The sequence below is a fragment of the Ictidomys tridecemlineatus genome, chromosome 10 (assembly GCF_052094955.1).
Source record: "Ictidomys tridecemlineatus isolate mIctTri1 chromosome 10, mIctTri1.hap1, whole genome shotgun sequence".
NCBI classification, from domain to species: domain Eukaryota; kingdom Metazoa; phylum Chordata; class Mammalia; order Rodentia; family Sciuridae; genus Ictidomys; species Ictidomys tridecemlineatus.
In genome coordinates this window covers 58,575,796-58,601,351 of record NC_135486.1, presented here as the reverse complement: position 1 = coordinate 58,601,351, position 25,556 = coordinate 58,575,796, and the positions used below count along the sequence as shown (strand labels likewise).

The following is a 25,556-nucleotide window of genomic DNA, read 5'->3' as shown; positions in this document are numbered from 1 at the left end:
GATTAATCTTATAAAGATTCAGGAGATTTGTGATTCCAGAGGCGATAGAGTACACATTTCCCTTATCTCTGCTGGTAGGGATCTTAGGGCTGAGGGAATGATGAGAAAATGATTTTTTTGTTGTTGTTTTGCTTGATTATTCTACTACATATTCTACACTGAATACTAGAGAAGGCAGTAATCCAGAAATGCCCATGGTACAAACACAACAAAAGCTGTGAGGTTTTTCATATTTCAATTTTGATAAAGTGGCTGGGCTGTCTCCTGTGAGAGGGGTGGCAAGAATAGGGAGGGGTTAAGGAGGATTCAGAAGATAACTTGATGGTCAATAAGTTTTAATTGTTTATGATTTTGTTTCATTGTTCTCTCTCATGCAGACATTACTAATCAGTGGTGATAGATCAATCATTAAATAAGATTTATAGAAATAAACACATTCTAAATTGTTCATGAAATAGTAAAAATTCATTGTCAATGATCTCATAACTTAACATTCAGCCAACTTCAGAAACAAGTGAATTGAAATATCCTTAGGCTAAAGTGGAATAGTCTGTTCCATTTAATCAACTAGGTGGAAACACTTATAAATTGAATTCCTTTAAATTCATACAGTGAATCAACCATGTGCAAATTTCTGAAGGTTTTTATTTTTTATTGATCATTGAGTTTCTTGAATGGCAGATAGTTTGATTAGTGACACTGTGAAACTAAGAAGTATTTAAATTAAGAAATATTGAAACCCATGAGAAGTGAATGTGAAGATGCACAAAATTCAAGACAATTGGCTTGTGAAAGACAAGTATGGTGCACTGATTACAGAAAGGAAGACAAGTCTTACAATGAACTTTTATTTGCAGCAAGTTTCTGAAGGCTTCCTCATTTAGCATTTCTTATTCAAAGAATACAGCCAGAAAATTCTGTCTTCAGCTGGTAGGAAGAGTCTTGGAAATTCCCAAAGACCAGCTCCAAGCCACCTCTACCACCCCTGCTTCTTGAGTGCCTCATTCTGATTCTCCTTGAAGATGCCAGGCTGCCAAGGGGATCATGTGACATGGGCTAGGAATTGAACTGACTGTGGCTGGACAACACAGAACCCCTTTGTTGCTCACTAAAACAAATTCCAAATTCCACTTTTATGGCACATCACACCAGGATCATATATAATCCTAAAGAATCTTTATTTGTTCTATAATTTAATAGTATACCTATAAAATAATTACATTATACTTATAGCTTTTCTTCATTTATAAACAAAACAAAACAGAAACAATTAAATACAATTTGAGCCAGCATAAGGTAAACTTTATACATACAATAACCCCCCGAAGGAGCTTCACACTGCAGCATATCATATTGCTTTCATTGCTACACCCACAACTGGGTTCAAAAAGAGTGCTCAGGTTATTATTCTATGAGTTCTTAGCTTAATCTCCCCCCCTTTCTGTGGGGGCTCTGCATTAATAAAACGATAGGGGTTGACTTGGCAGTTGTATTGGAGACTCTCCTCCACTCTCCTTCCACTCCACTCCATCAGCCTCCATTAGGATCATGTGGGCTTCCTTTCTTCACAGTTTTTCTGCTGCATATTCTACACTGGGTCTGACTTGAGGTTTTCTGCTAAATGAAAATAATAAATTCTGACAGTGGATACCTTTTTTTACTTTTTATCGCCATCCCTGGGTTCCAGCCCTCAATGATTTCTTTTTATTTCTGCTTCCTGATTTTGGGCTACCCATTTCTGAAGCCAAAACCCCATTCATAATAGCACAGTCTGTGCTCAGGTTTTATGGTGTTACGGAAGTGACAGAAATATACAGCTTGCACTGCAGCAGCAGGAAACAGATTCTCCAACATGCCACAACCCACCCCAACCCTTGTTCTCCAGGTGACAAACTCTAGATCCACTGTTACTGCCTAGTGTCAGTTTCAGTCTCCAGAGCAATTTGTAGAGGGTCTCACACATACACTAGGAAACTGACCCTTTGGCTGGAGCACTCGCTTAGAAATTATCAGAGAAAGGCTTTTAGAGTACTCTCATTCCCACCAATGGCATCTCATTCACATTTGTCAGATTCCATAAACATCACTCACAGGGAAGCCTTCCTGGGGCAATTTAGCAAAGAGATTCAAACTGAGTATAGTTTTGTGAGAGCATAAATTATGTCAATTTCCTCATATCAAGAGACCACAACATGGAAACTTTGACAATTCATTAGAAAAAAATGAAAAGTGACCTAATGTTTGCTCATACTTTTAAAGTCTATTCTTTGGAAGGGATACTAGTTATTTTCCATAGGACAGTTCAACTATATTACTATTCTTTATAGGTTAATCCTTTACTTCCTCCTGCACCACAAAGTGACCCAGTTCCTTATATTCTTAAATACATCTTTAAACAGGAAACAATTTTGCTTAATGTTATGGCAGTGAAAATAGCATCCTGTGTCACCCCACATATGCATAAGGGATTTTGAGTTAATAACTTCCCAATGAATTCCCCTCCCCACACCCATCCACCCCAACCTAATTTCTATATTGTGCTGCAATGCTTTAGTACCTTCAGTGACATAATATTCAAAGTAAAAGCATGATTCTGCCCATTTCCCTGCCCAATCTAAAAGAGGTGCATGACAGTGAGTTGCTGACCAGGCATTATGTCTGAGTTAAAAATACCTTTTTGGCAGATCATCACCTGCTCTCCTCCCTACTCAGAATAGTGCTGCAAGGCCAGAGTCAAAACATGTGAAACAATACATGATAGGTCTATAATACTTTTTAACAGCTCTTTACAATATAGGTCAATTATAAAACCAGCGTTAATATAGAGACCTTGTGTGTGATAATATTCTAATTGCAGCGATAATAGCATGCACACTAGAGTTCATCTCGAGTCCACTGATGGAGGCTGGGGAGTAAGGAAGAAAAGGTGGTGATGTCTCCTGGAAGGGTGTGGCCTGCTGAAAGCAAGGTCCCCAGGAAAGGCCACTTGATCCAAGTGGCTCAGTGGTTTTCTTGGTATCGGGTTTGTTTGGAGCCCCTCTGGCCCTGGACATCTCCTTTAAGGACATTGTCCAAATCAGTATCACAGCAGCAGCAAAACCACAAGAATGAATTCTCACCACCCCCAGAGGTCTAGGAAAACAGCAGGAGAAGTTTGAGGGGATGCTCAGAAGAGTGATGCACCCTTTACAAGGAAAGGGGGCAAGCTGGAGTGTAGGATGAGGCCTGGGAAATACTCGCTTCCACATGGTGGAAACATCCATGCTGGATTTACAATGCATCACCTAAAGTCCTCTGTGACTGCAGGGGGTAGCCGAGAGGTTTCCAGCATCTTTCCATCGGGGCCTGATCCACAACCTAGTTCTGGAGCCCCAGGCAGGGCTCGGAGTCAGTCAGAAATACATCAGCAAAGCTCCACTTGCGTTCCACGTTTGTGACACGGACACCGTCAGCCCCAAAAGACGTGCTTGCTGCTGAGGGGAGAACACTAGACAGCGTGTGAGTGAGCTCAGAGGACTGGGACCGAGGCAGAGGCGGCGACACGACCCAGCGACCAGGGCGCGCAGCGCAGTGCTGAGCTGCGTCCAGCCCCAGGCGTTCACTGCTTGTCAGAGTCGCTCAGGTTCACGGACATGCATCGGCACTGCTTCACCTTCTGGATTTTTTTGAGTCGAAAGGGTGGATCCAGCCCGGGGCATTCGAGCTCCACCAGGACCGAGGTGACACGCTGGGGCTTGCAGAAGGCGCAGGACTGAAAGGACTCCTCCTCTTTCTTCACGTGCCGCGGGATGTAGAAGGAGTTGCACTGGCCATAGCAGAAGCGGTTGAGGATGGTGCGGCTGCGGCAGCCCTCCTCGCTCACCGTCTGCCGCAGTGGCTGGGTCTTGCACCAGTCACTCTTGAGGTACTTGCGCTCGGTGACCACCAGGGCCTCCTGGCTGGAGGCAAGCACTTCCTTGATCTGGTGATGCCATCTCTCTGAGTTGTTGCTGCTGCCGTCCTTATAAGGCGAGGGGATGGCACCCACAGGTCTATTCTTCCGGGCTTCTGCCACCTTCACCAACACAGTCACCAGGAACAAGGACAGGGAAAGCTTCCAGAACATCCTGCAACGAGAAAAGAGTTAAAGGGATTGGTTGAGAAGGGCGACAGAGTGCAGAATCCATGTTGTCCTTTTAATGCTTTATGGGTTTATGAAGAGAGGTGACAGACTGCAGGATGACCAGGGACTGCTGAAAGTGAGGAGCATTAAACAGTCCGCTTGAAGATAGCTATGACACTACCATAAGTAGTGCCCCAAAGGAAGTAATGAATTTATAATGCAGTTAGAAAACATAAGTTGAACAATTACAGAAATAAAGCAAATGCTGCCAAGACACTCAAGCCAGTTCACAGAAGTACCAATAATGGTAAATACTCAAATGTTTATTGTGTTTTAGTATATTGTTCGAAGGGGTTTGCATGCACAGCTCATTTGGTCCTCAAAAGAGCCTTAAAATGGAGGTGGTATTAGTTTTCCTACTTCATGGTAGTAATGCATTGAGGCCCACAGAGGTTCCATCATTTGTTCAAGGTTACATAACCGGTGAGCAATGGCACAGAACTTGGAGCCAGTATCTATATCCAGAGCCATCAATATTAACCAATAGACATGTATATGATTAGAAAAATTAATAAGTAAAAAAGGAAAGTTCACAAATTTCTTAAAAATAAGCATTAATGTTAGAAACACACATAGGCTAAAAATGAATAGTCACATATCTGCTCATTATTACATATAAGTAATAGATAAAATTTAGCATTTAACATCAGTACACAGAAGTTCAGATCAGTCAAATGAGTCATAAATTAAATTTGTATAGTAGAAATTCTTACTTGTGAATTAAGAAATTTCAAGTCTGCATTAAAATTATACCAATGCAAAATTACCTGCGTGAATGGATTGTTTTTTTCAGTTTGGGTATTAGGAGACTGTGACACAAAATCAACAGAAATGGGAATTAGAGAGAAATTATTTTTCCTCTATCTAAAATGTGTCTTGTAGGGAGAAAACTGAAGTTTGACTTATGTGAAAGATGGGCTTCAAAGTTCAATTTACATTTTTAATTTTTATATTTTCATGAATAGTCTCAAAAACCCAGCAAAAGAGATCTCTCATCTCATTTTACAACTGTAACTCCTAACATAATCCTCTCAGTATCATTATTTTCATCTTTATTAATTTCTTCTCTTTTTTACCACTTGTAAAACTGATAAATTCCCATTCATTTAACATGCAAACTCTAACATGGACCCGTAGCAATAAAAAAGTATACATAAATGTTTATATATATATGTGTAATATATGTGTATATATCTATACATGTATATTATATATATGTATCAGGCACAAGCGTATAGAAATGGTTAAAAGTTAATATTAAGTAGAAGAAATTCTTCAAATCACAAGCTAATATATTTACTAATATTAGAATAACTAATATTTATTGGTTCTCAAAATGCATCAGACATGTACACTAAGAAAAATGAGAAATTATATCTATATATCAAAGTGTATAAATGCATTCTACTGTCATGTATAACTAATTAAAACAAATTAAAAAACACACATCACACACACATTTTTCTTTCATGTGTTAATGTATTTAATCAAAAAAACCACCATGAAATAGGTGGTATTTCTTTCCCCATATTATGAACTAGGAAATTGAACATAGAGAGGTTGTACAACGTGCCAAGAGCACAAAGCCCATGTGTGAAATATTTGAACCTAGACATCCCAGCTCTGGAATCCGGGCTTTCTGTGACTGTAATTGCCTTTTTGTTAACAATATTTGTGTTAAAATATCTATGTTAAAATTCTTTTTGTTGTTGTGGTTGTTTGCAGGTCTGGGGATGCAACCTAGGGCCTCACACATGCTAGGGAAAGGCTCTAACATTGAGCCACACACCCCCCAATCCCACTAAAACTATATCTTGGTATCATTGTTACATGTCTAGTCTAAGCCACAATAAGCTTTGCACATCAACTACTTGTAGTACTGATTCTGGAGTAAGCACTGTGATTGGCTTTGTGAATTCCAGTATGTCTCTATAATAGTTTGGTCCTTAAGTGCCCCCTCAAAGACCTATGCATTAAAGCCTTGATTCCCAGCTTAGCACTAGTGAAAATGATTAAAACTAAGAGTTGGAACCTAGTGGGGGTGTGTCCTTGAAGGAGATTGTGGCACCCCAGTATCTTCCTCTCTTCCTCTTTGCATTATGGTTGACATGAGGGGAGCAATTTTCTCTGCCACACAGTCCTGCCATAAAGTACTGCCTCATCACAGGTGCAAAAGCAATGCATAGTTGCACTCATGGACTGAAACCTGCAAAACTGTGAACCAGAATAAACCTGTCCCCTTTTTAAGTTGGTTATCTCAACTGTTTTGTTCCAGTAAAGGAAAGCTAACTAACACAGGCATCAGTGGCCACCCAGGATATGAAGGTACAAGGAAAAACCACTGGTTGTAGTTAGAGATGAAACAGGGAGAGCCTAGGAAACAACTAAATGAGCCTTTTAAAATCTGAATCGGATTCCTCAATGTGATGCTGCTGCTGAAAGCAACTGGAGTTAGGTAGTATGGATGAAAATGAGCAAAAAGAAATGCAAAATTTGGTGGGGAGGGGAAACACAGATAATATCCTATCTTTTCTTTCTCCTTCCTTCTTTCCTTCCTTCTTCAAAGATATTTTATCCAACACAATTATTGAAATTTTAAGGCCAAGTCTTTCAAGGGCTTTTCTCATGCCTCCTTAGTTCCACACATGAAGTGTCATGTGAAAATAGCCACCCCTTCCAGCAGACCCATGGCAAGCATTGAGTCTTGGACTCACTCAGCTTACACAAGCTTATTATATTTGCAGAATGATTTGTGATCTCAATAGCCTCTTAAAAAGAAAGTATTTTGGTTCCATTTTAATAATTTCCGAAATTATTAACATTCTGAGTAAACACAACCAAAATTTTGTGAGTCCCAGCCAGGAAAGATTTACAGAGTCCGCCTGGTCCTTAACTCCTAGTTCCAATAACAGCCTCACATGCACCATTGATAGGCTCGAAAACGCATGCTTTCATTCAACACCTTCTAATTCTTGTCGGGGAGAGCAGAGCTGAAACATGCTCAGATCAATCTGGGGCAAAAACTCTCCGTGTCAACAGTATTAGATGTGGTGATTAACAACACGCATTCTTTGAACACTTTAAAATGGTTTCAAAACATCTGGCACACATCCCTAGAAGTCATGTCTCACAGGAACCTAGGAAGGAAAAAGCAAACCTCCAGTTTTCAGGAAAGGAAAAGAGACAGATAAAATCTAGGTGTCTGGGGCCAAGTCAGTCTCTTCTCTTTTTCCTTTCTTACATCTCATTTCTGTTCTCCTTCACACATGGCCACAGTAAGCTCACCTCACCTCAGTGTCAGTAAGCTCACTGTCAGAACAGGTAAGTAGGAAAGAGGTGTTTGCTATGATGATTATTCAATTATATCTTCTTTCCTTCAGGGACACTGGTGTAATTGAACCTGCTGTTGCTAAAGGCTCCTATTCTACTGGCCCTTGCTTGTGGAGAGTTCACCAAGGAGACAATGTACATGCCATGCCTCTACCTTCAGTTTGCCAATCATCCTTCCAGTGGTCTGACCAGGACCTGAATTCGGCACTTCAGAGTCCTGCTCTGTCCCGACACCCTTGGCTATTCAGAGAAATGGCTGGCATACAATTAAGCTCTCAGGAATGTTGCCACAACTGCCAGTAATGACAGCATGAGGATACTTCACTTTACTCTCACATCTTATGTTTGGCTTGTATGAGAAGAAACTCATAAATAAATCCTGTCGGCTTTATTAACCATTCTTCTGGCTTGACAATGTTTTCAGTTTGCAAGGGGTGCCAGGACTATAAATGCTGATGGCCTAAGCAGACTGGGTTGGCCAAAGTTGATTGTGCAAAAAAGAGAGGTAGTAGAAGCATTTTTTCTCTTAAGTGAACGCCCTTGGACCTGGCCTTTGTAGATACAAGAACAAGAACTGGCCAGGTCAAAGCAGCTGAGAAATCATAGTCCCCCTCTATGAGCCCTTCCTAGAAATGTGAAGTCCTGAACAGGGTCCCTACAATAGGATCTGGAGCAAGAAAGCTTCCTGATTTCTAGGAAAGGATACAGCAGAGATGAATCATCTATCCCAACAGGTGTATGCAAGTGAGCAAAGGCCATTGGTGCAGTTAAGCCGATGAACTCGCCACCACAATGAACTTGCTGCATTCTAGAAGTCAGGCCAAGGCAGAACTGGACTGTGTAGAAGTGGTGAATGGCAGGGAGGGGATGAAACATTTTCTGTGACCTAAGAATTCTAGAGTGTCCTTGGAAAATTAAAGGGAAGCACCCAGGGCTAAATATCCATAGGCACTCTGGGATAAACTTGCTCCTACCACCCAAGTGAAAACACATTAAAAAACAAACACAAGGGGCTGGGGATGTGGCTCAAGCGGTAGCGCGCTCGACTGGCATGTGTGCGGCCCGGGTTCGATCCTCAGCACCACATACAAACAAAGATGTTGTGTCCGCTGAAAACTAAAAAATATATATATATATTAAAAATTCTTTCTCTTTCCCCTCTCTCTCTCTCTCTCTCTCTCTCTCTTTAAAAAAAAAAAAAACAACAAACACAAGATCCAAACCAAAACCCCCAACAATGTTAAACATCCAAGTATATATTTCTTTGAGTTTTCTACTGCCATCGCTTCAACAACCAAAGTACTTCTTCTGTGATTTTGATTCCTAGGCTGCAAGGGTACTGGTTTAGTTCCCTAATCAACTCTCTAGAGATAAATGTGAATATTCCTTGGCCCCTGTATCATCCTTGTAGCCTAAGATTGCTTGTCTGCTGAAACCACTTACCTCCCTGGCAACTCTAAACTGAGGGAAATTATGGCCCACAGGCCAAACCCAACCTGAGGCCCTTTATTGTGAATAAAATTGTATCAAAGCATGGCCATGCCCATTCATTTACATTTTGTCCACAGCTACTTTTGTGTTGTAAAGGCAGAAAGCGTAATGCAGACAGTGACCATAATGCCCACAAAGTTAAAAACACTATCTTGTCTTTTACAGAAAAACTTGGCCATGTTCTGCTCCAGACTTTTTCCTATTTAATTCAGTTGTCATCTTCTCTTTACTTTCGTGTTCATTTGACAGAAAAAAAAGTGGCAAATTTCCTTGACTTTAGGGGATGTGGCTCAAGCGGTAATGCGCTCGCCTGGCATGCATGGGGAGCTGGGTTGGATACTCAGCACCACGTACAATAAAATAAAGATGTTGTGTCCACCAAAAACTAAAAAATAAATACTAAAAAAACTCTCTCTCTTTAAAAAAAATTTCCTTGACTTTAAAATTTTATAATTGTGAAACATTTCAAACATAAAGCGAGGCAGAAAATTTAAAAAAAAAACTGTGCTGACCATCAGGATGAATACAATATTAAGATTTCCTATCTTTACTTTGCAATCTCTTTCAATTTTGTAATATATATATATATATGTAAATATAGTTTAAATATATGTAAACTATATTTACATATATGTGTAACTACATGCATATATAAATATATATATATATATACAGAGAGATATTACTAATATAACTATATAGAGAGGTATTACTATATATATAAATATATATACACATATATACGTATGTGTATGTGTGCGTATGTATATATATATATATATATATATATATATATATATATAGAGAGAGAGAGAGAGAGAGAGAGAGAGAGAGAAAGTTATAGTATGTTCCTCACATCCCTCTTCTACCCTCACTGAGTGGACCAGCATTCTGTATATCATTCCAGTTGTTGTGTTTACTAGTTACATTTTGTATATTAGTGCATATCTGTGTATTAACAAATCTATCCCTAGTTTCATACTCTTCTTTTTTGTTTCCCATAATACATGTTTGAGATATTATGTATGTGGATGTTTGTAGAAGTCTCTCCATCTCCATTGCTGAATATTGAAGCATTTATTTACTATTCATTCATCTTACTGAGGAACAGTTGAGCTGCTTCAACTTTTTCACTACTGTCAATGGTGTTGTCCTGAGAAGTTTTGTATGTGCTTATTTAGGCCCATCTGCTAAAGTTTTTCTTTAGAGGAGACATGAAGAAGTGGAAATTCTGGGTCAGAGAATATGTACAACTTGAGCTTGACTAAGTTTTGCCAAGTTGCTTTCCTAGTGTTTGCATCAATATTCCCTTCCCCTGGGTAAGATGTGAGTCCCTGATGCTTCACACAATTGCTAACACTTGGTGTTACCAGATTTATTACTTTTTGCCTATCTGAAAAACTTGAAATGGCATTTTATGATCACTGTAATTTGCATCTCTGGTTACAAACGGCTTGTACATCCAGTTCAAATGCAGTCTTTGGTCTTATGACTAAAAGAAATACTTGTAACTTATTTGAAGCGCGATAAATAAAAATATTGGGAGAGGACAAATCAGAAATTCTAATTATGTATCTCCTGAAAAGAAAATTTCTTCATGAAAAGAATAGGAAGTGGCTAGAAATTTTAAAGCAGAAATATTAGTGCATCCCACATGACTCAGAAGTTTGAAATCCAAGTGGATTCATTTACTTTTCCAAGTGGCACTGCCTGAGTGGAACATTGACTATCGTTGTGTTCCAAGAGAAATTTAATTTCATCTGGAAAAATTATATTATGTTTTTTTTAAAAAAAAATATTTTCAGCCAAAGAAGAAATGATACTATCATTACTTACTTTGACTTCCAGATAGCAAGAGTATCATTTGGGAATTTGTAATCAAAGTTCTTAATCTTTGAAGACATTGTTGGAATAAGTTCAGAAAAGGAAATGTTAACACTGAGGCAAGATGGCAGCAGAGAACTATATCAATAAGAAAACGAATGGAAAATGGATGGGAAAGCTGTTTGACAGCCTGTGTTTATACACATGCATTACTTCTCTCGTCCATGTCCACTTGGAAATTGGATGGGAATGTGGTTTCTAGGCCCTGAGCTGCCTATGCTGTGACCTTTTCTGACCACTCCCAGGTTTCTCTGGGTTTCCCAATGGCACTTGCCACCCCTTGCACCATGTTGCTGTTATAAGGAATATGGCACTGGAGTCAAGTACAAATCAAGAACTCTCTGAGCTTTATTTGGAAAGAAGAAAGAGATTATGAGTGATCCATTAAGCATTTTGTAGCCAGTGCTCTTGTTCTCTGTAGCCATTAGAAAGTTTTATTTATTTTTTTCCTTAATAAGGATTTTAGTCCATAGCCTGAGAGATCAATCATACTGCAATGATTCCACATTCTGAAACCCCCTTCCTCCATCCATTGTGTGTTTCAGAAAAGCTAAAATAGCAAATTTCACTTTGCTGCAAGCAGAGAATACTGTCTCAAATGCTTTGAGTAAAATAAAAAACATCCTGCCCATAAACTCATCAGCTTTTCCTGTTCACTCCCTGTTCAGGTTGCTTCGTTTCACTTTTTGAATCCTAGTTTGTAGAAATGGTGACAGGGCACATGCAAAATTGTGTGTCCCCTGTTTACTTTCCCTGGTATTCAGAAGAACAACTTTTTTTTTCTTTTTTTCTCTTCAGTCTTTCAATTTCTTTTCTTGAATTTTTCTTTCTCTCTTTTCCTCTGGAAGGTGGGAGTTTCCTAAGTATTTTTTCTATAATCCAGTCTTCATATTACTCACATTCCTAAGAATTTCATTCATGCCTATGACTTCAACCAACAGCTTTCTTATGACTCTCAGACTCTATTCCCCAATTCCCTTTAGGCACCTCAAATTCCATATGTTCCAAGCCTCATCATATTTTCCCATTCATCTACTTCTCCTCTGACATAGTTCCAGTGTCAAGCAACACTACAACATTTACCTTTAATGTAAATGAAAGCTGACAGGCAGGGGCATATCCTGTTAATTTACTACTAGAGAGTCAATGCCCCTATTTCTGCCTTGCTAACAGAACCACAATTTTGTTCAGGCATTGGATTCATAAATACCATGTACATACCATGGATGGATAACTGGTTGGCCCAAATCAGTTGGTTGTCCCACTCTCCTTGCAAGTGATTGATTTAGGCATGCCTAATGAGGCAAATGTGATGAATAAGATATAAGGTATAGCCTCCTGGGAAAGAATTTTATTCCCTGATGAAAAGAGACATTCCAGGAGAATACTAGATTTAGGTTGTTCTAGTTTTAGGTTGTAGTTATGCAAGGGTTTAATGACTAAGGCTGTGAAGATACAAGTATGTGATGAAAGTCAATATTTAAGTATAAAGCACAAAACGAAAGCAATTGCATTCTCTATTATGTCATTAAGCTATTGAATTTACTAGCCCTGGAACTGCTTACCTCTGAACTTCATGTTTGTGAATAAATTCTTCAATATGTAAGTCACTTTTGTTTATTGGAGATTGTCTTAGTTTATCTTTTCTCATGTTAAGTCCATTGACAAGATCTCATTATCTTTTGTGACTCTTTCTAAATCCCACTGGTAATACTTCAGTTCAGGTCCTCATAACTCTTAGAACAGCACTCTCACTTGGCTTCCCTGCCTCAGACTCACATAATCATAGATGTACTTTCTAGATTCCTATCAGAATGAATGTTGTAACACTCAACTCTGTCAAGATTATTCCTTTAAATTAACCCTTTAAAGAGTTTTCATAATTTATGAGTTCAAAGTCCTTAGGCAGGGTGTACAGGCTTTCTGTGATCTTTGTCCTCTCCTTGGTCTCATCATATTAGTACCTTTTTACCTTAAATCTCATGCTTGAAAATACAAAACACTAAGTATTTTACCCCTTGGAAGAGTGTTTTCCAGCTCCAAACATTTGTGCATTTTCCTTTGCCTGATATGTTGTTTCTCTTACCACTGTTAGTCATTTGGGTTTCATTACAATATTATTTGCTTTGTGAAACTTTCCATGTTTCCTGTGCTCTTCATTTTTGCCATAGTTCTAACTGCCTTGGTACAGCCAATAGACACCCTGTAGCCATTGTCTGCATATTTTCTCCCTTATTTGAACATAAGTCATTGGAAGAAAAGGGTATTTAATCTTTCTTTGTGACTTATGGTGGATCTAGTGAATAACTTTTGAACATTTATTAATGTATACACAAATGAAAGACTTGACAATTGAATGGATTTTATCTACACTAGTATAGGGTTTTTTTTTTAAATACCTTTATTTTATTTTATTTTTTTAATGTGGCACTGAGGATTGAACCCAGTGCCTCACATGTGCTAAGCAAGCACCCTACTATTGAGCCACAACTCTAGCCCTAGATGTGGTTTTTAACAATTATTTTTAAAAAACCCAGTTTGAGACTGGGTTAACTTTCCAGTAGCAATGATAATTTTTACATAAACATTTAATTATAGTGATTTAATACATATCTAGCCATAAAAATCAGAAGTAAATGCAACTCCTAAAAGTGGGACTTTAAAAAAGTTTAATAAATAGTTGTCTGTGATTCAGTAGTAATTGTTTGTTCTTATTTTTCTTCTATTTCAAAGTGTTGTTCATTCTTCCTTATTCCTTGGACCACTGACCTGACATTTTTTTGTTATCTCTCATCTACCACAGCAACTCTTTTGGGCATAAATGGTCTTTAATGGGCACATGTCTAGTCCTACGGGTTACATACAGGCTTTCCAAAGGCATGTGTCCAAGGGTAGTTTGAGGAATATTCAAATTCTCAACCTCCATCTGTTCCTGCTTGTGAAAGTTCATATCATGGGACAAACATGTTCTTCTTCCTGCCTCATTGAGCATTCCCTTCTTCTACTTGACAACAGAAAATGATAGCTCCCATCCCACCCACTCTTATCATGGTGTATTGTGGGCACTTATTCCTCTTTCTAGAAAAGGGCAGTATTCACTCATAAAAACATGCAGAACCAAAAATCTCCACACATGGGTCATCTCTTTAAAAGAGGTAAATTGTTGAAATTTACATTTCCTTGTTTAATAATTATTTACTAAATGCATAACATATTTTTTGCTATTTTGAACAAATATTCATTCTAATGAATAATCAATCCACAGGGGAAAAAATCCAATCTTTCAAGCTTTATGGGTACAGGATGAAAATTAAAATTTATAAGCATACTATTGTCACAGAAACAATAACAGAATGAAAAATAAAAGACTCTCAAATATAAAACCTATTAAGAAAAACTAGAGTAAAATAGGAATTTAAGGAGAAAAAGATGTAAAATTTTCCTGTAAAGGAGTATTTCTGCATGCATTTTTTTTAAAAGAATGTATAATCGTGGGCATAAAATAGTTATGGTATTCAGATCTCTCTAGAGACATTAAAAAGAGATTTTGTTTTGAAACATTCGTTTTGTGATATTCTTTAAATGATATCCACTGCAAATTTTAAACATCAGTTAAAATTATGTGAGAAGTATACAACCTCTTACATACAGATTTAGAAATAAAACTGTCAGAGGGCAGCCTATTGAAGTATATTATTATATTATTACTTTTAAATATGGGAATTACACTAATGATGCTGGGCAAGAAGAATGAGTTATCCATGACTTCTTTGATACATAAAAATTTTATGTCCACATGTAAATGTTATGAGGAAAGACCTCAGGCTTCATTCTTCTCTGATTCACTCATTCACGTCTCTCAAATTCTGCAACTTCTCTTTCCTGACAGTTTTTTAAAACACTCTGCTGGCTAATGGGTCCAGAGAGGACTGGAAAATCCCATATTAAGTAATTTAATTGAAACAAGAAGTCTGGTTTACTTGGTGTTAAGTCTTAGGCACCCTGCCCTTTTCAAGTTAGCTCCTATTGACAACCAATGCTGAATTCAGACAAATTAGAAGGCAAATTCAAGGCTCTCAACCAAAGAAAACAAACATAATCAGAGACAACCAGGAGACTTAAAACATGCCAATGGATATGGAGTTATGGAAAAAGTGAAGAAAAAAGTGTTGAAACATATTAAAAATGAACACCAATACCCAAAGCTTTCCCTATTTATGATTCTATATTAGGCAGCACTTTTATTAAAGTTTCATGCATTAATTGATTCATTCATTCATTCTACATGTTCCATGCCCTTCTCTAGGGTTTGTGATACAAGAAGGAATAAGACACTGATTCATCCCAGGAATGAGATGAAAAAATAAGAAAAAGAAAATAGTGAGAAAATAATGACCCTGGAAAAAGGAGACTAGATATTTGACTCTTTGAGTAATCCACGAAAGACAGAATGTTGGCCTGAACTTGGGAATAACAGGGATGAAAAGGGAAGGAAATATTTTAGATATCCGGGCTTTAACTTCCTGGGGTGATTGAACGGACACAAGAATAAGAAAGAGGGGGAAAATCTAGGTATTTTCTTCAGCCAATTGGATGATGGGACTGGTGTGGGTATTTATATTAGAAGATCAGAGAAAGACCTGGTTTGTGAGAAGTGGGAGTCTTTATGGCACAAGGAAAGAAAGATGTCTGGCAGAAGATGGGCCTCAGCAAATGGACCTGAAGTACTAACCAGCTCTGTGAAGGCTACAAGTTCACCTGGGGATAGGGTCAGAAGAGAAGTGGTCTGACAATGGAGCTCTGGTGAACACTGTCTTTTCAATTTTGTGAGGACAGGGAACCTACCAGAGTGGACAGAAGCAGGAAGAGCAAAGGTTGTTAAAAATAAGGTGAAGGGCCAGGCATGGTGGTGCATACCTACAAACCCAGTAACTGGGAAGGCTAAGGCAAGGGATCACAAATTCAAGGCCAGCCTCAGCAACTAGGCCAGACACGGTCTCAAAATAAAAAAATAAAAAAGCCTAGAGATGTGGCTCAGTGGTTAAATGCTCCTGAGTTTAATCCCTGGTGCCCCACCCCCTAAAAAAAAAAACAAATCAGACAAAGGCAAAGTCTGACAAATCTTCACTGGATGGATAAGGATAATTAGAGATAACTGATAAAAGAGTTTTAGAGATGGCTGGTGGGAGTGGAAGCAGACTATAGTGGGGACGAAGAGAAGATAATGCATACTGAATCCTATTTATTAGATTTTACAAGGTTGCTGATAAGCCAAAATTCATCTGGCTTTCAAAAATTTGAGGGTTCACACCTCCTTCCTTCCTTCCTTCCTTCCTTCCTTCCTTCCTTCCCCTCTTTCTTTTGGTGCCAAAGATTGAACCCAGGGTTGTGTACATACTAAGCACATACTGTACCTCTTAGCCACACCCCCAGCCCTCTTTTTTTTTCAAACATCTTTATTGAGAGATAATGCACATATCATACAATTCGTCTGTTTACAGTGTATAATCCAGTGGTTCTTTGTAGAACACAAGATTCTTCAAAAGAGTTATTTAGCAGTCATTTCCCATTTCTTTCCCCATCCTCTCCCACTTATTCTATATCACTCTGACCCTCAACCCCAGGCAATCACTTATTTGCTTTCAGTCTCTATGTATGTGCCAATCCTGGTCATTCAAAATTTTGTTCTTTTTGTATCTTCTAAAAACACAACATAAAAACCCAAGCTAAGTCACCCTGAAATATCAAACAGAATAGGGCAAGTGTCAAGCTGGTGCATAGTCTTGAAGTTCCTTCTACTTGCTCTAAGATTTCCTTTGTTTCTCAAGTAATTAATCTTCCCCCAAAGTATCTAACTTACTAGTTCTCTGCAATAAAACTTCATAAACCAAGTCTGTTGTGATCATCACTATATACCTGGAATTCAGCACAAGTCCTGCTACATAAAAAAATAATAAATAAATATTTATTGAATAAATGAATGAATACCTAATATTTCTGAGAAATTACAGATGCTGTTTTTGGTAGTATTCAAACAACCAGAATATTACTGATATTTGAGAAGGGGAAAGTCTGGAAGATTAGAGGCATCATTCCTTTGCTTTTTATTTGGGAAATAAAGCAACTTTAACTGTACCATTCATGCAGCAAATATTTACTGAATGCACATGTGCTCATGATGTTTGGTGTCCATTCTGCTTTTTATAACACTATGTTTAGATCTTTCCTTGGATCAGCCCAATTATAAATAATGTAAATAAAAAAGGACTTCTTCTGAACTTTTGAAGTATTTGTAGAGAATGTTTCTTGTTAACATCAAACAGAATGAGTTATACCTTAAGCCAAGCTTATCAAATATTTTTAATATATTGTTTCTGAACACATGTATTGGTATATTTTTCCAAAGAGCAAGTTTCTATTCACAATATTTATTATTGGTATGCAATACAAATTCAACAAGGACTTCCTTTTTCTTTAATATGTGGTCCTCATATTCCATTACGAACCTGACCCATTGGAGAACTTGTTAAAAATGTGGAAACCCAATGTACATACAAGGTGAAATTCTCATGCTCAAAATCTGAGCTGGAACCTGACAAATGACATTTTTAAATATGCACCACATACTCTGAAAAACTGAGCCTAGGCCATTCATCTTGAATATAATTATCTGGGCTCTGGTCCACTGGCCAGGGCAAACTTCATTAATTATACCCTCATTAATTCAGACCAAAGACTAAAACAGTAATACACAGCAATCAGTGTTGAAGTTAGTTGTAATTTAGATCTAATGTCTCTTCTTTCCTTGAGCAATTTCCCCATGTTTAGAGTAGAGGGCTTCTTTAATGATTTGTGACAGGAAGATGTGAGAGAGATGGTTTGTAAGTAATTGTGGTTGTGTGTTTCCATTTAGGATCTTTTTCTTGTCAAGCCTGTGTGCCAGGCTTCTGCAGCTCCTTGGAGGGCCATGTCAGGAGAGGTCCCTGCACAGTACCCAGGGGACAGGGTGTGAACCAGGGACTTGGCTCGCTGCACCTCAGAGGTAATGAAGGTTGACATTCATGTACATGCAGAGGCCTGCCTGGAACCCGCTCATTTGATTTTGCTAACTTCCCTTCCTGTCCTTCCCTCCACTTTTCCATTATGCTCAGTCTTCTTTTATGTAACATATGTTGAGTTGAAGCTTAAGCTGAAAAGAATTCACATGCAGGTATTAATCATGGTCCAAGTGGCCATATAAGGAATTCTGAAGAATTAGAGTTAATCTGAAGAAAATCTTGTGTTTGGAAGTGGATGTAACAGGGGTGGTAGTGAAGGTGTCAAGAAACAATTATATTTTGGTTATGGGATTGAATCCAGGCTCTCTGTTTCATGCATGCTAAGAAAAAGTCTACCACTGAGCTATAGCTCCAGCCCAGACAGAGATCATGAACTTTTGAATGGAGTCAAAGAGCTGTCATATAGAAGTCACAATTAAGCCCTCCTGATCTCAGAGCAAAGTGAAGGCCAATAAAAGAATAGGTCAGAGGGCATATTATGGTTTAGATATGAGGTATCCACTAAAAGCTTTTATTAATGCAGGAATATTCAGAAGTGAAATGATTAGGTTATGAGAACTGTTACCAAATTGGTTTATCTTAGTTTGAATGGAATGACCAGGCGGTAACTCTTGGCAGGTGGAGGAGGATGGCTGGAGGAGGTGGGTCACTGGGGGCATGCTCTGGAAGGATGCATGGTCCTGTGGCTCCTTCCAACCTCTCTCCCTCTCTGCTTCCTGACCCTGCCATGAGTGAGCAGCTTTTCTTTGCTGATTCCATTCCCCATAATCCACTGCCTCACCTTGGTCCCAGAACAAAGAAGTCAGCCATCTGTGGACTGAGACTCTGAAACCATGAGCCCCAAATAAACTTTTTCTCCACAAAGTTGTTCTAGTTACACAATGACACAAAAGTTGATTAAAATAGGAAGTATTCTTATTCAGAACATATTTTAAAAAATATTTACTATAGCATTTTAAAAAGAGAGTGATATCCAGAATAGGTAAGTTCATAGAAACAGTTGGTTTCCAACTTTTGAAAGTAGAAGAAGAAACAAAGAACAACTCTTCAACTCCTTTGAAGCAATAAAAAACATTTTGGAGGGGCTGGGGTTGTAGCACAGCGGTAGAGCGCTTACCTCGCACATGTGAGGCACTGGGTTCAATCCTCAGAACCACACAAAAATAAATAAATAAAATAAAGATATTGTGTCCAACTACAACTAAAAAAGTTATTAAAAAGAACATTTTGGAACTAGGTAGCATTTCAAAATTGGGAAATGTACTAAATGCCACTCAGTTGTGCACTTTAAAAGTTTAAATTTTTAAACTTTTAAAAATTTGAGATAGATAGATAGATAGATAGATAGATAGATAGATAGATAGATAAGGGTCTAATCCTCCTGCCTCAGCCTCCTGAGCAGTTAGAACTGCAGGTACATGCCACCATGCCAGGCTAATGTGGTTAATTTTATGTTGTGTGAATTTCATTTTAATCAAAAGAAACTAACTAGTAGGAGAATTAACTGAAATGGAAATTTAAAAAAAAAATTATTTAAAAATTATTTGATGAAAAAATCAGTTCCTGGTTAGAATCTAAATCAATAAAAATCAAAGTCTCATAAGCAAAAAAAGTTCTGTGATTTTTTTTCTTTTTTATTGTTAAAATCTATCCTTTAGTTGTTGTTTTTAGATATACATGACAGTAGGGTGTATTTTGATATGTTATACATACATGGGGTGCAACCCATTACCATTTTGATCCCATTCTTATGTCCAATTCATTCTACTGTCTTTCTTATTCCCATCCCCCATCCCTTCCCTTCATTCCCCTTTGTCTAATCCAATGAATGTCAATACTTCCCTTCCATATCCTCCCTTATTATGGGTTAGCATTCATATATCAAAGAGAACATTTGGCCTTTGGATTTTAGGGACTGGCTTATTTCACTCAGTATGATATTCTCCAGTTCCATCCATTCATCAGCAAATGCCTAATTTCATTGTTCTCTATAGCCGAGTAATATCACATTGTGTATACATGCTACATTTTCTTAATTGTGATTATCATCTGTACTGGGTGGTACAGTTCATTGCTTTTCTTTTTAAACATTTAATCATTTTACTTTAAAAATAATTACATGTTAGTTACAAAAAAATTGCTATTTGTAGAAACTTTGGAGAATTCAGAAAACTTTAAAGTGAAACAAGTAATTTTTATTGATATATAATGTAACACATGTTCAAAGTACTTAATTAGTAAAACTTTAAAGTTTTATAGGCATTAGTCCCATAAACATTTTCGCATGTTACTTTTGGATTATCACATTCTTAAATGTTTTACAAAGACTAATGTGGTAAAGGCTTGCTCCTTCCTCAATGTGGTGCTTTGGAAAAAGATAGAACCTTTGAGAGGTGGGGCATAGAGAGAGGTTTTAAATCACTGGAGGTGTGCCCTTGAAGAAGATTGTGGAACCCTGTTCTCTTCCTCTTTATCTTTGGTTCCCAGCTATGAGGTGAAAGGGCTTCCCCTGCCACATGCTCCCACAAGGTTGGATTGTGCCTCCATGATGTACTGGGATACCACATGTCCAAAGCCAATCAGTCATGAATGGAAATCTCCCAAACTGTGAGACCCCACCACCCCCCCACACACAAAAATTGTTTTCTATTTCTAAATTGACTTAAGGTCAGGTATTTTTGTTACAATAATGGAAAGCTAACACATGTATTAAGATAAATATCTAGAAGTAGCATTGGTTTGTTATTAAAAACCTTGGACTTTAAGATTTGATGTGTTGCAGTATTAGTTTAGGTAATCAACTCTCTATAGTCCAGGGAGCAATGGTCAAGGTAACTACTACCTCCACTGATGGAAATGAGCCTAGAAACTATACCTGGGAACTCCTGACCAGTCCAACCAGCCTGTACAGGAGTTGGGAGTTAAACAGAAGCAAAAGAAAAAAAAAAATCAAAACTTTGTCTTCTTAATATCACCTGTCAAACCATTTTAGTTGTAATTTTTGTTTTTAAACACAATAGATTTTTGTTGAAGACCCAGTTACTGTTTCTGTTCAGGAGAATAATGTGAGGCAAGGGAAAACAATTTAAGAGAGTTCTTCTTAAAATAAACACAGAATAATTTTCTGATGAATAATAATCAACATATGTGAATAGGGTATCTATATTAAAGGTTCTATAAGTTGTGAAGTAGTAGTGTGTGAAGTAGAGGAAGCTTTTAGAATCAAACAGGATGGTATCCTCCTATATTAATGTAAAATAAAAAATGTAAATAGAAAAAGTAATTTCTGCAGATAACTTAGTAACAAGATATTAAAATAATTCTTGAGATTATAACTAAAATTCACACTAATTTTCATATTCTAGGACTCTTTTCCTCTTTTGACAATTAATTATTAATCTCAATCAAATTTTCTTAAAAGTGTTTTCCTGATTGGTGGTTAGGAATACAAATTTTGCCCTCCAAGACCTACTGAATTGGAAATTCTGTGGAGGAACTGGTTGCTCTGGAGCCTAGTCATCTGTATTTTAACTAACTCCAAGTAATTCTGCAACTTTCTGTTACATAACCAAAGGCAGAGGACTTTAATGATAAGAATTTTAATAAATGAATGTGACTACTCTGATCCTTGTAATTGTAATTCATTCATATGTTCCTGATACATTGATTTTTTTTAAAAGTAACAAATAACATAACATCTGATGTTGTACTTGTTTAGGCACCATACATAAAGCAACAACTTAAGAATAATTCCATATGTGGTTTCATGTGAAATATTCAAGTTCACAGTCCAACTAACTGAAAGAATTTGTTATACACTTCTGTTAAGTTATTATATGAAAAGTTAAAGCCCTAGTATTAGTAAAAATATTCTCTAAAATCCAAATTATTATTCCTGAACTCGCCATTCAATTACTGAAGCATTTTCTCCTAGACATAAATTCATTCATTTACAACAACTATTTATTGTGAACCTACTGTCTGCTGAGTACTATTGTGGGCACTAAAAATATAGCTAACATGACCTTGCTTTCTCTAGAAGTTACAATCTAGTGAGGGTACACAGATAATAAATTAGTGAACCACATAAAGTAAGAGATGATATTTTTAGATAGTAGGAAGTAATATGAAGAACATAAAACAAGAAAATGGGAGGAGAATCATTTGGGTTAGGATATTATTAGATAAGAGTGGTAGTGAGTAGGGGAGTTCCCTTGGAAGGGAAATACCTGAGACCTGAATAATGAGAAGAAATAGTGATACTCAGATTTCTGGAAAGAAGGAACAGCATAAAGAATGAACTAGAATGAAGACAAACTTGTTAGACTCTTGGAAAAGAAAGGCCAGTGTAGCTAGATTTTAATAAGTGAAGAGTGTAGTATCGAGAAACAGAGATGATCCCAATTACTTGGGAAGCTGAGGCAGAAGGATCATAGGTTTGAGGCCAGGTGGAGCAATTTAGCAAGATCCTATCTCAAAACAAAAATTAAAAAAAAAAAAGACTAGGATGAGATAGAAAGGAACCAGATTGTGTATGGGCTTACAGACTATGATGAAGTAGATAGCACTTGGACTTTATTATATATTTAGTCAGAAGCCAACACATGTTTTAAAGTAGCAAACTAGCAAAATATAATTTTATGTCTTGGAAACTCATGAAGACCACAGTCAATTTTAGCATTTTAGTGGAGATATTCAAGAAAGAAGCTATCTTCAGTTAGTATGAGAGGAGAACATAGGAGCAGGAAATGTAGGCAATATGTTTTGGAAATTTTGCCATCCAAAAGAAATGAGATGGTAGATGGGATAGTGAAGGGAAATATCATGAGGATAAGAAAGAGTTGTGGAGAACATCAGCACAAGCCCTGCATAGTTACGCCCTTGCTCTTCAATGACAACAACAAATAATTCTAAGAAATCCCATAAATGCTCATCATGCTCTTAAAGTCTAATCACCAGAATAATGATTTCCTCTACTCATAGTTCTGACTGCTCATTAAATGCTTTTGGTTAAAGGGATTCTATTAGTCTAATTTCTTTTTGCCTCATTTTCCTTCTTCATAGTTTAAAATAGGAATCTCTGTTACTTAGCCCTCCCTTTTTCATGAAGTCAAATGCACTGGAGTTCAATAATATCTCAGAAGTGTTTCGAATCCCTTGGAGGTACCTCTCTGAGTGAGGCTTTATTATTGTTCCTCATTTACTCATTTCCTTTCTCTCTCTGGGAGGGCACTTTTGAGATTACATGAGGTTGGGATTTATGCGTTAAACAACACAAATGCTTAGCACAAGTTACTAGCACTTAAAGAAAAAGGGATTGGGGTCATTGCAAAATATTGTAAATTTTGGGACTAACAATTTGGTTTGTGGGTTTTCTTCCTGAGGCTGTGTTCCAGGGAGGGCAATAAAGGGTAAAACTCATTAGTGCATCATTATCTTTTGTCTGAAGGAAACAATGTGTGGTTTTTGGGCAGCCCACTTGGTGTTTGCATTGGTCCTGGAAATATTTCAAACCAACTATATTGTTTGAACAATTCTCCCTCTTGAACATGAAAAGAACCACTACTAAACCACAGCGTTGATGCTAAATTACTAGGTGATGACTCCTCTGGCTCCGAAAGGTTTCTAGATCTCCGTCTCTGAAATCATGGATTTTTCTTCTAATGAGAACGATCTAAGTCTTTTGGTAGACCTCCCATGCAGTTTACCCTTCCCATGTCCCCAGTATGCTTCAAGGACTTCTGAGAAGTTTGGTTTAGAATCAAGGTCACCTAGTGTTCTTTGACCCTTATTCTTAATTTCAATTTTTCAGAAACTGCAAAATATTCCCAGGTTAATTCGGCAATTTCACTATTCTGAGCAACTGTGTAATCAATTAATAGATTTAATAATGAAAATTCAGTCTGTTTTCTCATTATCAAGGTGAAGCATTACCTGGATCTTGGTGAGTTGTTTATATTTTTACATTGTGTTGTTCTCTGAGCTACTTACCTTCCTTCCTGAGGATTTCATTATACTTTTTTTTAATGGTATTATAAAAGGATCATTTATAAGGAAATTTTAAAAACATATTTGGCATCCTGTGAGAAAAGAACTCTTTCATAGGGACTTTCAATAAATATAATACCATATACTGTATCTCCTTAAAACAGTGTTATTTGATTTGCTGCTCCTCACATTGCAGTCTTTTTTCAAAATTTGAACAACAACAAAATGACCTATCTACTGGTTTTTATTATTCCCCAATTATGAGAAAGTTTCAGGGTTTTAATGTCAGAAACTCAGAACTGCCAGAAGAGTCATCATATATATTAGGTAAGCCTCAATTCTGAGCCTGAATTATGGGGCATTATTTTTGTTATTACTATTATCCAACCTATAGTGTGATCCAATGATGTAATGTATATTAGAAGGTAACTGTGAAGCAGAGTGAATTGCGTCTGTCCCTTAGAGTTAGATTGCCTGAGCTCGAGTTCCATCTCCAACACTGTTATTAGTGAAAATTAGCCAATTTTAAAACATCTTTGTGCCATAGTTTCCTCATTATAAATTGGAGAAAAAATAGTACCTGCTCATAATGTTGTGGGAAAGATTGAATAATTTTAAAAGATAGTTAATAATTTCATACATGTCAACTTTCCAAAAATAAATAGTTTCTCAGTAAATAGTTGTCAAAAAATGAATTCTTACATTCCAGGTAAGAAAATTGAGCTTACCCCATTATTAAGAATCAGGTATCAAACTTATATCTTTCTGACAAAAAGTCTTTTCTTTTTTCCAAATACACCACAATGATTTCTCTTTAGCTTTTTAATAGTTTAACAATATTTCTTTCAATTATATCATTTTAAGTGTCTCAGGAAAACCATAAAATGGTATCTCAAAATCAAAACAAGTGGTCTGGCACTGTGGCACAGGCCTGTAATCCCAGCAACTCAGGACACTGAGGCAGGAGGGTTGCAAGTTCAAAGCCAGCCTCAGCAACTTAGCAAGACCCTAAGCAACTTAGCAAGTCCCTGTCTCAAAAATTAAAAAAATAAAAAGAGTTGGGGATGCAGCTTAGTGTTTAAGTACCTCTGGGTTCATTCAATATCTGTTATTAAAAAAAATAATTAAAACAAGCTCTTGTGCCCTTATGCCATTCTAAAATTTTAGTAAATTTTATGTAAGAAGCTCTGCATTTTTTTTCCACTGGGGCTCACAAATTATGAAACTGGTCCTGTAATGTGATCTAATTTACTTAGAAATGTTACCTCATAAATACAAAAAGTTTCTAGGTCCTTCGTATAAGAATTATAGCAGTGATGCTGTATTAAAGTATGAATTCTTATTCCTTGTTGGACTTAAGAGACTACATATCATAATATTTTAAGAAAATAAACAGTAAAATTCTCTTAAATTCATTAATAGAGGCAAACTTAATTAAGAGTTTACAATGTGTTTCAAGTAGTGGTTCCTCAATTTTTTTTTTTTTTGTGCTGTGGCATGTGTGTGCATACACACAGATATACACACACAAATGTTAAATATGTGTCTGTTCACACATGGAGGCAAAGAATCTGGGGGCTTCACTGTGCTAGGGCTCTCCTGGACATCCTGAATTTCTGAAATTATTGGTTTGACACATGGAA

General features: G+C 37.1%; 1 protein-coding gene across 1 annotated transcript in view; it reads right to left on the bottom strand.

Annotated features, from left to right (window-relative positions):
- Positions 1 to 834: 834 nt before the first annotated feature.
- Positions 835 to 25,556, bottom strand: part of Grem2 (gremlin 2, DAN family BMP antagonist) — a 110,876-nt gene continuing 86,154 nt past the window's right edge. The window contains exon 2 of the mRNA XM_040277404.2: positions 835 to 4,106. Coding sequence (XP_040133338.1) covers positions 3,599 to 4,105 — 507 coding nt within the window. The 5' untranslated portion in view covers position 4,106 and the 3' untranslated portion in view covers positions 835 to 3,598. The remainder of the gene's footprint in view (positions 4,107 to 25,556) is intronic.